At 29.1% G+C, this 13,608-nt stretch overlaps 3 protein-coding genes across 6 annotated transcripts; 2 read left to right on the top strand and 1 right to left on the bottom strand.

The window, feature by feature from the left end:
• The first annotated feature begins 472 nt into the window (after positions 1-472).
• On the top strand, positions 473-5,875 carry LOC148236854 (pleckstrin homology domain-containing family A member 3-like). The gene is made up of 5 exons (XM_088182767.1): positions 473-596; positions 686-802; positions 3,563-3,706; positions 4,432-4,547; positions 4,615-5,875. Exons 1-5 carry the CDS (start codon positions 545-547, stop codon positions 4,777-4,779), a joined length of 594 nt encoding a protein of 197 aa, XP_088038893.1. The 5' UTR covers positions 473-544; the 3' UTR covers positions 4,780-5,875.
• LOC148236853 (mitochondrial import inner membrane translocase subunit Tim9-like) lies at positions 5,868-6,488 on the bottom strand. The gene is made up of 3 exons (XM_088182768.1): positions 6,371-6,488; positions 6,197-6,292; positions 5,868-6,138 (listed from the first exon to the last, which is right to left on the bottom strand). The coding sequence occupies exons 1-3, from the start codon at positions 6,419-6,421 to the stop codon at positions 6,007-6,009; spliced, it is 279 nt and encodes a 92-aa protein (XP_088038894.1). The 5' UTR covers positions 6,422-6,488; the 3' UTR covers positions 5,868-6,006.
• Positions 6,489-7,908: 1,420 nt separating this feature from the next.
• On the top strand, positions 7,909-11,844 carry BBS9 (Bardet-Biedl syndrome 9). Of its 4 annotated transcripts, none has more exons than XR_015808974.1 (11): positions 7,909-8,227; positions 8,291-8,379; positions 8,447-8,832; positions 8,902-9,043; positions 9,107-9,418; positions 9,805-10,296; positions 10,358-10,738; positions 10,801-10,976; positions 11,050-11,176; positions 11,243-11,465; positions 11,540-11,844. XR_015808974.1 is itself a non-coding variant. In XM_088182166.1 (11 exons), the coding sequence occupies exons 1-11, from the start codon at positions 7,974-7,976 to the stop codon at positions 11,695-11,697; spliced, it is 2,700 nt and encodes an 899-aa protein (XP_088038292.1). In that variant the 5' UTR covers positions 7,927-7,973; the 3' UTR covers positions 11,698-11,726. The 4 variants fall into 4 exon arrangements, 2 of the variants coding, with proteins under 2 accessions (XP_088038291.1, XP_088038292.1); XR_015808973.1 differs by having other exon boundaries at positions 11,537-11,844; XM_088182166.1 differs by having other exon boundaries at positions 7,927-8,227; positions 10,358-10,695; positions 11,537-11,726.
• The last annotated feature ends 1,764 nt before the right edge of the window (positions 11,845-13,608 follow it).

Raw genomic sequence — 13,608 nt, 5'->3', positions numbered from 1 at the left:
TTATATTTGTATTATATTTGATGAGGTTTTATTAATTCTAGTTTAAAAACGCTTAACCGATTGTCTAAACAAAATTACACAATTAAATATCTATAATATTTGTAAAAATTATATAGAGCCTTTAAATTCTCTAGAGCTAGTTTAATGTTATAAATGAAATGACGAACCGTTGACGAATTTCAGATCTAAATAAAAATATACTAATCCTATAACAATACCCATATTTATTTAATGCAAATCAAGAGAGTTGGCACTGTCTTATCAATTTCTTTTGTAACGTATATTATTTATCTTTAAAGAAAATTATATATGACTTCAACTAAATATTTTAAAAATAAATTTATTTATACATAAATAAAAATGAAACGTTTTTTTGGTCGCTTTGTATTCTAAATTTTAAAATAATGAAGTGAATGTTGCGTTGTAATTGAGTAATGCGTATATATTATAATTATAGTATGTAAACACTTATAGTCGCAATCGACATTGTCTAGACCAAAATTTAGTGTTCGTCGTCAGCGGCTCAGGCTCGGCATCAGCTGTGATGGGACCTGTCATTGAAGGAGTCCTCTGGAAATGGACAAACTATTGGAGTTGTAAGCTTAGATTATTTAAATACATTTTCCACTCTTTATTTGAATGCATATATTCCATTTATTTGATAATTGTTTGTTTTTGTTTCCAGCTTGGCAGACGAGATGGTTTGTCCTGGAAAATGGCATATTGTCCTATTACAAGTCCCAGGACACGGTGAAACAAGGCTGCAAAGGATCAGTGAAATTGACGGCTTGCGAAATCAACGGTGAGTCGAATGTTTCGTTCGCCGCTCTGTTTATGTAATATCACTTTCTATTTATTTCCGGCGCTTTATCGAACACAGCCTTGGCTTCCGTGTTCGGGTAGCAAAAAAACTGTTCCACTTTCCTTATCGCGAGCTCGACGTGTATCTAATTGTAAACAATGCGCATGTGTCATTTGATAAACAATTTTTTATTAACAATCCAATTCGTAATATAATATATATATATATTAACATGATCGATAAATACCAGAGTTAAACATTTTTTTTATGTTTCAGTCCATATTGATTTTTTGTTTGCTGCTTTAATTATAGATCTGAAAAATTCATGTATATGTAGAATAATATATATAGCATTTTGATATTATTTTCAGGATATATATGCAATTGTTATAATTTATACCAAAAATACTATACTTATATGAAGCAGTGTTAATGATTCAAATAGTAACTAAAAAGATATTTTAATTTAATTTTTAATATTGTAATTATTCTAAATCTACAGCTAAATTATTTTGAATAGGCCATATTTCATAGCTAACGATTATTTTTAGGAAGGACAGTCATGACATAAACTTAAGTATTTAAAAAAAAAGGGTAAAAATAATACTGTGTATTTATTGACCAGTAATAATTGGATGGTCTGTTTTTTATATTAAATGTTACGTTTTTAAATTAAATGGTTAGTTATAATTTGATCATGAAATGAATTGGGTTCATAAATAATCCAATCTTAAATATGATTATACAAAATTATACATATAAATCTTGTTATAAAAAAAATTAGCTTTGCAATTGTTATTATAACTAGCCACAATCAGAGCTTTATTGACCATTTCTTAAAAAGTTACTAAACATATTTTCTAAAAAAACTGACTATTATATTTCTTTCCAATGAAGATTTTTTTAACTGAGTTATGACATTTTTTATAAATATAAGCTGTTTTGAAACAAAATAGTAGGTCAGGTTTAATATAAATTTAGCCGATATATTAACAAGGTCTATTTTTAAAACAAGTTTCATCTCAATGTAATTAAAACTATGACAGTTATCGTGTTCTTTAATACATTATATCCCCTATAATATATCCAAGTACAATGTTGAATACCATCAAAGACATAAACAATGAAAAATATGTAGGGATATTCATATTACAATTTATCTCAAAATTGTATTCTACAACTCCTTTGTAATCATTAATCTTCCGCATTAAAATTTCCATAAATAATTAATGATTCACTGTATGAAGAATTATTTATTTAATAAATAAAAGTTTTATCAGTTCTTTACCCAATGAAATCAATTATTTTTTGAACATCAATAAAAAATTATCATAAAAGTTTTCAACTCTATTATTTTCACGTTCTTCAATTGTTATTTTCAGTTCTTTAAATATTTCTTCTTGTAATGGAGAATTGTTGTTATTTAACTTTTTCATTAAAAGTCGATAATCACATTAGCAAACATCACTGTAGTGTTTCTGCAACTTAATTCTTCTAAAATATAATACAACATTGGGATACAATATTAATTTGTTCCCCTTATTAAAAAACATCTATCTTAAATTTAATCTCAAAGATTTTTTTTAAAATTATTTCTTGAGATTTTTAAAAATTCAAGACTTACGTTTTTGCATTCTTGTTAATAATTTTGACCGAAAAGTCTTGGGATAGAATTTCTAGTTCAAGAGTGATTTTTATTTCATTATTTACACTCATCCCTTTATTATCGCCGTAGATACGTTCCAGGAAATATCGCATAAATTGAAGCATAGAAAGAAATTTGTAATTAACTTGATCGAATAGTATTCACATAAACTTTTTAATTTATCAAGTAAACGTGCAAAATCTTCCGCAACACGCATTAACTCCAAAAACCAACTCAGGACACACTGCATGGGCAGTGGGAGAGGTTCCAGATGTAGGTCAAGTGAAAGAAGTGGATGTAAGCCATGTGTTTGTACATCACCGTACTCAAGGCGTGGAACCAAATATTTTTGATTTGAAGTATATATAAAATAATATTTAAACCGCGTAAAAGGAGTACCATGCGAACTTAAGGATAAGTGTATTGAACATCATTTTTTTACAAAGCTACCACAATGTTCAATATAAGTTTTTCAGCGCTTAGAAAGTACATGGAAACCTCTAGAAAAATATCTTTTGTTTAAGTGCTGTGCAGCCGCCTGCTGCACCTTTTTGTCGACCCTAAATATTTTTCCTTTCATTGCTTTTTTGAGGGTTCCATAGATGTAAAATTTAAAAAGGCAGCTAAATTTTTCCCGCATACGCTTGTGTGCTTCAGAAACGATTTTTCTAGGAAGCAATCACCTTTTGTTTTAAAGATCTAATTTCAAAGGTCTGATTTCAAAATGCCCAGCAAGAAACAATTCTGAAATCAGCTGATAATGGCATGATCTCTGGAAGTTATTTTACAATGCCTTTAACTTACACAATGAACTCATATTGTTACTTGGTGTTTTTAGCTGATCGAGAAAAGTCTGCCACAGAACTCATGCTGTTTCGGAGCTTTCTAGTCCATTTATACATTTGCTGGAGTGACATAGGTGCATCACCATATTGAACATTTATTTGTCAATGAATTTTAATGGGCTTTACTATTTAAAAAGCAGTGGTCATTTATAACTATTTTGTCTCACCCTCGTATATGTCTAGGTGTAAATAAAAAAATCATATCTACGATTGCAAAAATATTATCTAATTCTTTTCAAAAAATTTTACATATGTTTTATTTTTTTACAGTGAATCCGATCGATGGTGCTAGATTAGACATAGTGATACCGGGCGAACAGCACATGTATTTAAAAGCTGCTAGTTCTCAAGAGAGACAGCAATGGCTGGTTGCATTGGGGACTGCTAAAGCGTGTATTAATTCTAGACCAATTGGTAAGTGATTTTTGTGTAATCTCTTTGAATAATTGTATGCTCATTCCAAAGTTTATGTTGTTTCAAATGGTATATGTTTAATATCAAAATAAGTGCTCAGTTAAATCATCATATTTTTATAAATTAAAATCTTTATGCAACTTTTCTTTTGCAAAGATCAACGTGTCGTTGCATTGCAACGATTAAAGATAATTTGTTTATAAGATTTTTTCCATATAATTGCTCTTAAAGGTTGAAATAATAATCAGTTACAATATTTTATATTTTTTTTTAATTTCCCATTGTAACTTGACGGGCATAAACTCAATGCATTACAATGGGGGTTAATCTGTACCTACTAGGTAAGTCAATCAGACATAATGAATACATATGAGTAAGTATTAACCACCAGACTGAAAGTCTGGGAATTGGTGACATCTATTGTATATTATTAATTATAAATTATTATGTGTAATATAATTTATAATCAATAGATGTGATGTAATGATAATATTGCATTTTTTTATAAATAAAAATTCGTGCTGCTGATGGTGCTCGAACCCGCAACCTCAAGAGTTAGTCTGACACTTTACGAACTGTACTATTCCATCCTCAATTTTCTTCTTTTCTAAAACTATTCTGTAGTATAGTAATGACCTTAACATAATTTTAGTATGGTGATTCTTGTATTCTTCTATATCCAATTATGAGAACTATCGAAGCAGATATAGTGTATTTTTTTATAGGTGATTCATTACTGAAGTATAAGAAATCTGAATTGAAATTGTACTGTGACTTACTAATGCAACATGTTGAAGCAGTAAAAAATGCAGCAAATAATAAAGACGGTCCAGAAGTACAAGTTAGTATGCATTAGTTTAATCTAGGTGGCTCATGTTCGAGATTTTAATATTTTATATCGATTTCAGAAAATTGATGATGCAGCTAGTTCACTCAGTGCAACGTGTGACACATTCATTAAAACACTTGAGGAATGTATAAAGCTCAGTAACGAAACAACCTACATAGATAAATTGTACGATCCGTCTCCACTTCCTGTGCCTATGGTCAGACAACATTCTCACGTAACTTAAAACAGATAAAATTATAAAAATATTGGATTCGAAAGTATTATGTTTATTGCGTCTTGTGTATATTTTCATATTATAATTTATTATATTTGCCATTGATGACAAATTTGTTTAATATATTTTATAGTAGTTTAAATAAATGTTGTGGAGATAAGCGTCAATTTATGATAACAAAAGATTTATACAAGAGACGAAAGTTACCGATAATATATATTTTTTATTTATTATTGATCATGTGATTAAATATTATTCCAATGATTGTGTTTTAAGATATTGGCAGTTAAATTCGAACCTTGATGGTTCATAAGTAGAAGTAATTTAAAATTAACTATGTATTTGGTCGTCGTTTAGTGAAATAATAATCGTAAGCGCTTTTTCAAATTGATACCATTAATGGATACTTTAAAGTTGTCAATTTGAAAAAGATGCTTAAAAATTGACGTAAATATGATTTATATGTCGACAAGATTGATTGTCAATATTTTATGTGATTAACACTAAGTGTTATATAATATTATGTAATGGGAGTAAGATCTGTCACTTTTTTATATTATATCATTAAATTCATCAATGTAGAAATTGTACATAATATGAGTTGAACTTATATATTTAAAAGTACTTAGTAACAAGTTTGATATAAATATATGTTAACCATGACACATTTTTTGACAAAATTGACTGCATTTATTATTATTTTCAATATAAAAGATCCGCCCATTAAAATTATATTTATAAAATAATGGAGAAGCATTGATTTAAAATGAATTCAGATCGATTTTGTGCTATTTTTTTTAGCTTTTTAAAAAACTTCTTAGGTATCATTAATTTTTTTCTTGCATAATCATAACATATTTATATATTAGAGTGCATATAAACTATTTTTCTCTCTCGTTATTCTTAAAACTCGCTCAAAAATACGTTGTGATTAAATTTGCTCAATGCAACGTGCAAAATTGTAGTTATGAATTATTTTTATTTTACAATTTTATCAAATCATCTTCACAAAGTGACTCCAAAATTCATCACTGTTTATAGTTCCTTTTTATTTTATCTTCCAAAAATAATGTGATTTACAATGAAATACAAATTAATTATAATTTAACAATGCGTTTTATTTATGATAATCTCCGAATAAAATCAACAAATTACTTATTATTAATTTATTTTTTCAAAAACAGCAACAAATTAAATAATCTAAGTGTAACAATGACAATTTTGCGATTAATGTTTCTACGAAGGATTCATTTTTTGTGCCATTGCGATAGCATTTTCGTTCGCCATCAATTGGTATTCTTGAAAGCGTTGCGTGATCCTCTGATTCATTCTTAAAAATTTCTCCATACAATTGAGCGCGCAGCTATCCTGTATAAATTAAATGAAAATTAATATTTGCACCAAGTGAATATGATTGAAAACTAACCTCAGATTTTTTTACATTCCTCGATGTAAAGTCATGGATACAGTCGATGAAACACAGCTCAGAAAGTTTATTGTAGGATACAAGAAATTCCTTGAACTGTGAAGTAACCATATAAAAACCAATAAATATAGGTTAAACATGTAACTGTTTACTATTTTATGTAGGTCAATATACCGTTTTGATCTGATCAGCTTCTGTTATCTCAGCAGTGGGTAATTGAGACATGATTCGATTAAGCAACGAAGTGCTTTTAACCTATAGTACGAATGACAGATAAGTGTCTTAAATTATTTTTTGGCCATAACACATTTTGTGGCAAAATCTAATATTGATTCGGAATATATGTGTCTCAGATGCATTAACAATTTATTGAAATTTAAATACTGTTAGCAATAAAGTAGTAAATATATTATTTGATTTTTTTTAAAATGATATTTATTAGTTAATATTTGAAACGATTTTATGCAGATATTGGCCAATGTCAAATAGAGCGGCTTTCATAAATGATAAATCATGTTTTATCTAAATTTGTAATCTCTTTAGCAAAAGATGTTATATTGTGCTAGACGAAATATGAGACATAATTTATAAAAACTGTCCTAAGCTATACAATAGGTAAACACTATGGGAGCCGATTTAGATTTGTTATGGCCAAAACTGGTCGGCGCTTTAGTAGCACTGCGTGACAATCATTCTCTACACTTGCAATCTTCGGAGCGTTCGGACGCATCGTCTCGCGTCCTCTCTTAACCACGTAAACAACAACTTTAATTCAAATAAAACTGTACTGCAGTGGCTTAATCTGTGTCTAATTGCCACCCGTCACCATAACCGTCCCTAAAACTACATTTGTATAATAAAAATCTTATATAAATACTTTAATTTTAGGAGTAACAATTGCGAAAACAAATTATATCACATATTTTGGTGTAAAAAATCCATTGATAACATTTAATACATGCTTTTTATTACTTTATTCACCAAACAAATATTTTTATGATTACATTATACATATTGCCGTGTAAATGGCATCTATTGTATGAAAGTAAATCGCAAAAAAGGGCATATAGTAGGAACGCTATTTTTTTCTTCTTGTCTCAAAATTAATCATAATAATAATTAAGGCAATATATAATTTGTTGACTACTAAAAGTAAAATTTATAAAAATATTATCAGTGTTAAACCAAAATATCAATTTGAGATATTAAAACATTTAGAAGAAAAATTTAAAGTATTTCCACTAATTTAGGGCGTACTATCGTTACACACAAACACATTTTAGGGTAATCACTAGTTAGGCACTGCTAAGAGATTAAACATATTATATTAACAATTATTTAATTAAAAAAATTTTTTTTTAGTAAAGCGTATACAGTGGAATTTCATTTAACGAGCACTTCAATAACCAGAAATTCACATAATGAGCAAAACAAATTGTTAAAAAATGACTTTTTTCGCTTAACGAATGTTTTGTGTTACGAGTAAGATTCTAGAACGGATTATGCACGCTAAGCGAGGTTCCAGTGTATTATTTTTTTTAATAATTATACAGATTTCAAAATCTATTATTATATAAAAAATATACATTTTATCATTTTGTTATGTAGAAATTATTATTGTTAATTTACCATTTTTAAGTTTATTCCTTGAAATAGTTTTTCTATTATAAATATAAATTAATAGAATGGTTGAAAATTACGGTGTTTATACCAATAGTGTTTTTTTCTGAGCTGTCAATAAACATTTGACGTTTCAATTCGAATGTAGCGCAAAGTAATGTCTCTTTTCAAAGCAAAAGAATGGTGGAGCAGCGGAAATGTGCTTGAAGAAGAATCAACAGATTTATTAAATGGATCGCTTAAAATAGTTCAATTAGGCCCCGAGGGCTCTGGAGACGTCATAATTTATGGTACACCAGAAGGCCTCATACAAATATATAAACCTCAAGGATCGTATCAGCCGACGGACGTACTATTAGAATGCTCAACAGGATTACCAATTCTTCAAGTCGACAGTGGAAAACTAATGCCGTATGGAATTCATTATTGATTTTTATTTAATCAATAAATGTACATATTTATATTATTTTATAGGGGATCTAATGTTGAACATATTGCCGTGTTGCATCCACAAAGTGTATCTGTTTATATGTTTTCACATAAAGAAGGCCATACAGATTGCGGTACTTAAATAAAAGATTTTATTATTCATTTCGGTTATCAAATATTGATTTAAATTGTGTTTTTAAGGCGATCAAAACGTTTTATTAAAGCAATATCAACACATATTGCCCAGAGCGGCTTATTGTTTCATCGTTGGACAATTTGGGGGCGTTAAGAACAGAGATTTTATTTGCGTGCAATCTTTAGATGGAATGTTGATGTTTTACGAGCAAGATATAGCGACGTTTAAGTGCTTCTTACCAAATATATTATTACCCGGGCCTTTATCTTACAGTCATTGTGCAGATGTTTTCATTACGTGTAGCTCCAATTGGATAATCGAAGCCTATAGTTATTATAATCTTTCACACATATCTGAATACAGTAACGAAAAAGGAAATTCTGGTAAAAAGTTGCTACCAATTTGGTCGTTCAACGTGGGTGAAAATATAAATAGTATTCAAACTATTCAGGTGATTGTCAATAATACATAGTTTTATACTAGTTTATATTTATCTAATTATAGTTATTTATTTTTATAGATTAATAATAGTACATGTTGCTTGATAATGTTAGGCGAAAAATGCATGTATTGCTTACACGACAACGGTATTATGAAATTTATGAAGAAATTTGACTTTGTTCCAGTTTGTTTACATGCTTATTTAATAGGCTGGTATTATGGTAATCTATTTTAAAGTCTTCATGTTTTAAATTTCATTCTCACTTAATCTGTTATATTTTTAGAAAACAATGCCAGATTGATGATCATGGTTGTGTCTGAAACATCCACGTTGCTCATTTATGAGAACGTAAATTTGTTATGGTCGTGTCAATTGACCTTCATGCCGATTTATGTAAGCAGAGCATTCTTTCCAAATTTATCCGGTGCACTCGTCATGTTGGCCGAAAATGGTGAAGTAAAATGCTGTTATTTGGGGACGGAACCGGAGCTTTTTACAGCACCTCCTCTGCCGACTACTGAAGTTGACTTTGATCAAGCGCAAGAAGAGTTAGAGAAGTTGCAAGCGGTTATAGAAAATCATCATGATATCAGCGGTATATTTATATTAATCGCCGTGCAACATTAGTTTTTGACCAAAAGATCTCATTTTAAAGATTAGTCGATTTTGATTTTGAAAATTTTCTTCAAAATTTATCCTTTTTTAACACTGCTTCGACAAAATATTAAAAAATACACTTGAAATCAACTCATTGTACACTTAAGTTTCACTATTTCTACATTTAAACACAAGAGCACATAACTCAGCTTTAAGTAAATAAAATATGGACTCTGTAGAATACTTGATTATAGTCAATAATAAAAATGTAATTAAAATGATGTCTTAAAAACAAGATATTTTGGGATAAAATTAGTGACTGAAGCATACACACGAATAGAATTATTTTATCTTTGTTATTATCATATCATTCATTAATTTCAGAACACAATCTCATTAATAAAGCAACAGAAAGGGAATTATTGTTTCATATACATATAAACAATATTCTTGAATTAAACGTTGAAATACCACAAGGATTGATAAATTCTGAAGAGTCTATAGAATATTTTAAATGTAAAGTTGAAGTAAAATTAAAACCATCGGATAGTAAAAATATTGAATTTTTGCAAGTGACATTTGATGTACAAGATCCATTGACATGCTCCAACATAAATCAAATAATTACTGATATAACTGATGAAATGTCAATTGAAACTTGGGTGTATATGTACAATACATTGTATATATCAAATTTAAGTTTGAGCGTCATTGTGTTGTTCATGGATAGTAATGGAAATATGCGAATTTTGAAGAAAGAGGAACAGTTGCCATTTAAATTAGTCTGCTTTCCAGTTTCTCCAGTCAAAGAGTCGAATTATAAAGTTACAATCAACATAGAGAAACCAACTGTGGACCTTATTGATATATTCCATGGTAAATGTTTTATATTATTATGTAAGTTATTCTTGATATATATATTTGTGATTATTTATAGATTTCGATGTAGACGTTTTGAAAGAACTGGGATCTACTAGTACTGTTGTAGCTTTTACTAGTTATTTTTGTACTGATTCTCCAATTACAATCATATCTGCTAAATCGACGCAACGATACAGATTGCAGTCCAACAATCTCTCGATGTTGAACATGGGACTGTCTCAATTCGTAAATCGTGTCAGATCCTACTTTAATAAAAAATCGCACTCTCAAGGAGAAAGTAAAGAAGTTATATTCAGCTTGAATAGCAGCGAGATATCTAACGATCTATTCAAAGGCATCCTGAAAATGATCGAACAGCATGCTTTGTCACGTCAAGAGTTGATAAACGCTGAGGTTGTAATATGTATGTTGTTTCTGCACCGAGTATTAATGCACAGTAAATAGTTTATATAAATAAATTAGGAAGTAACGTTTTTGCTAAAGTAAATAATTTTTTAGGAATCATTGGATGCATTATCGAATCAATTTATTTTAGTTCAAAAAAAATTGATGATCAAATACCGTGAAAGAGCTCCTAAATCCTGTGATGGTATTATTCTACTATTGTATGATACACACAATAAGATTGTTAAGACTGTTTCAAAAATACAAGAATTGAAACAATCTATTTTAAAGTAAGCTTTGTAAATATGTATTGTATATACCTTTAATCAATCGTGACAAATATGAATATGAATATGTTTTAAGGTGTGGCAGTGAAGTTAGTAGTGTAATCGAACTATTGATAACTCTTCTATCATTCCAGAAGAATCAAATTGAAATGGACAACATAAAGAGTGCCTTATGTTATAAAAATATTTTAGAAGAAGACTATGTAATGAATATTTTTATTATAAAATATAGTGATTCATTTATTAATTATTATTAAATGTGTATATAGATGTGGGAAGAAAACGTTGTACACAATATTATATATTTAATGAGAACAACTTATGCCAAAAACGATAAGGATCGTGATAAGCTCATACCGTTTGATCAATCTCAATTATTCAACAAATACGACGTTAAACGGTTGGTAAAATATTTCCATATATTCTTTAACAGCCTATTTAATAAACAAGAAAAGTTGGTTGACGAAAATATTATGGAATTCGCCTCTGGAGGTTAGTGTTTTGATATATTGTATTATAATTTAAGTTTATATTTTTTGTTACAATATGGATTTAATAAAAAGCAGATAGACATGACATTACGTCTCCACTGAAACCATTGGACGAAGAACATGAAGATGGAGTGAAAGACGAAGGCGTGTTCAAGATTCCTGAGGGATCGTTGTTTGGGCATAGGAAACCATTATTGACGTCTCGTATGGAAATGCAAGAGAGAACTGAATAAAAATTGGAAACTTAATTTGTTGATGTTAATATGTGTATATTTATTTTTTATAAGTGCAATATTAGTTATTAGAAATGATATATCAGTTATTAGTATACTGTAATCAATAATTTGTAGAAGAGTTGTGCAAATAAAAATATATAATATTAACATGTTGTATTTAACGATAGTCTTTTCAATTACAATTAACTATCAGATATTTAAATATTTTTAAATTACAATCAGACGTTGCTATACATTATTGAATATGTCAATAATTAAACGATAATGACTATAGTATAATAAAGATATTGCTATAAGAAAAATAATGTGTGATCCAATTTCAAATGTTCAATTGTCTTACAGAAATAACAATGCTGTACGAAGTATGTAACAAAATTTGTGGGAAGATTTCATCCTCCTACTGAACGAACAATTCACAACGTAGTGAAAAAATTGAAGAGAACGGAAGTGTTGGAGCTAGGGTAAGACTGTGCATCATCGTGGCGCTTGTTCAGCCGAGAATATTGTTGCTGTAAGTGATCTTTCTTCTAAAAAACACAATTTCCTGATTAATGATAGAGAGAAAATTTATTTCGATATAGTTTAAAGGCTGAGAAGCCAAAATATTCCATTGACACAAGCATGGAAGCAATGATGTTTACCCTGAGGGGATTAAACGCTTTCGGATTTTCAGTTAAAATTTTTGACTATATGTTACCAATCATGAGATAACGGCCCGTAATCATATGATTGACCAAAATATCTGAAATTGAGATTTAAGTCCTAATTTATTTGAAAAAAAATAAACACAGTACATTAAATATGATAATGTAAATATTATATTTTGAGATAAATATATATTATACACACTGACAGTATACTTTTGAAACGAACGTATTTTGCACAATTGACCGCGTTGTCATGGTCACGGATTAGATATTAGATTATTACAAAGATTCGATAAATTTATTTTTCTTGCAAAGCGATGAAAATTATCAATACTGTATGTTTCTGTGACTATACTAAACACTTGCTTACTTTTAACAATCATATTATTAACCTTTTAAAGATTATGTTGCCGCTGTAATAAATAAGAACGGACTGTGAGTACCGTAGCGCTTTGATGTTTTCGGGATCATGGGTTGCCGGTGGAGATGCAATTTAAGTCATTGATTTAATTTAACAAATACTTTATTAATATATAATATATTTTACGAATAAGTGATATGAATTACAATGATACATAGATTAGCCGTTGCTAAAGATTTTATATACGGTATAATAATTACACGGTTATAAATTTATTTATGGAGCTGTCGTCTATTGCTAGTGGAACACCATCGTGGGCTCATAAATTGCCCTCTCATTGCACTCCTCTTATCAAATAATTATTACAAAATTAAACTAGGAGGAGACGTAGACCTTGACATTCACTTTTGCTGTTGCTGAAATGGATGGGACCTTATTTAGCACGCTTTTATCTCTCACTCACTTTCGTCGATTCACTTTCGAAAAATAACATTATAAAATATAAGAATTCTATGAGAAAAATATATGTAATGATTGTCCTAATGCACATACTTGATTTTGTGCTATTATTTCTTGTTGAAAAGATCTAAAAATTGGAATAAAGCTCGGGTTCTTTCCGTACCCACGTTGGGAACGAGCGATTTTTTCTTACACTCAGCCCGGTAAAGGTTATTAACATGCAAATGAGCGAAAAAGAAAATATCTCACTGACTGGGCCTGCACAAAGTGAGTTATAAAAGTTCAATAGCATTACACAAGCAAGTGAAAAATCTCTAAAGCAACATTTTATCTATATGGATGACAATTTAAATAACGAATCGCAAAAGCATTCCATCAATTAAATTTTAAAAATATGGATCAATATATCAGTACGTTTAATAACGAACTGATCTATTGAAT

The sequence above is a fragment of the Plectrocnemia conspersa genome, unplaced genomic scaffold (assembly GCF_051122295.1).
Source record: "Plectrocnemia conspersa isolate PC_06_02 unplaced genomic scaffold, ASM5112229v1 ptg000003l, whole genome shotgun sequence".
In the NCBI taxonomy this organism is placed as follows: Eukaryota; Metazoa; Arthropoda; class Insecta; order Trichoptera; family Polycentropodidae; genus Plectrocnemia; species Plectrocnemia conspersa.
Note: the sequence above shows the minus strand (reverse complement) of the source record. Positions and strands in the feature narration are given on the sequence as shown.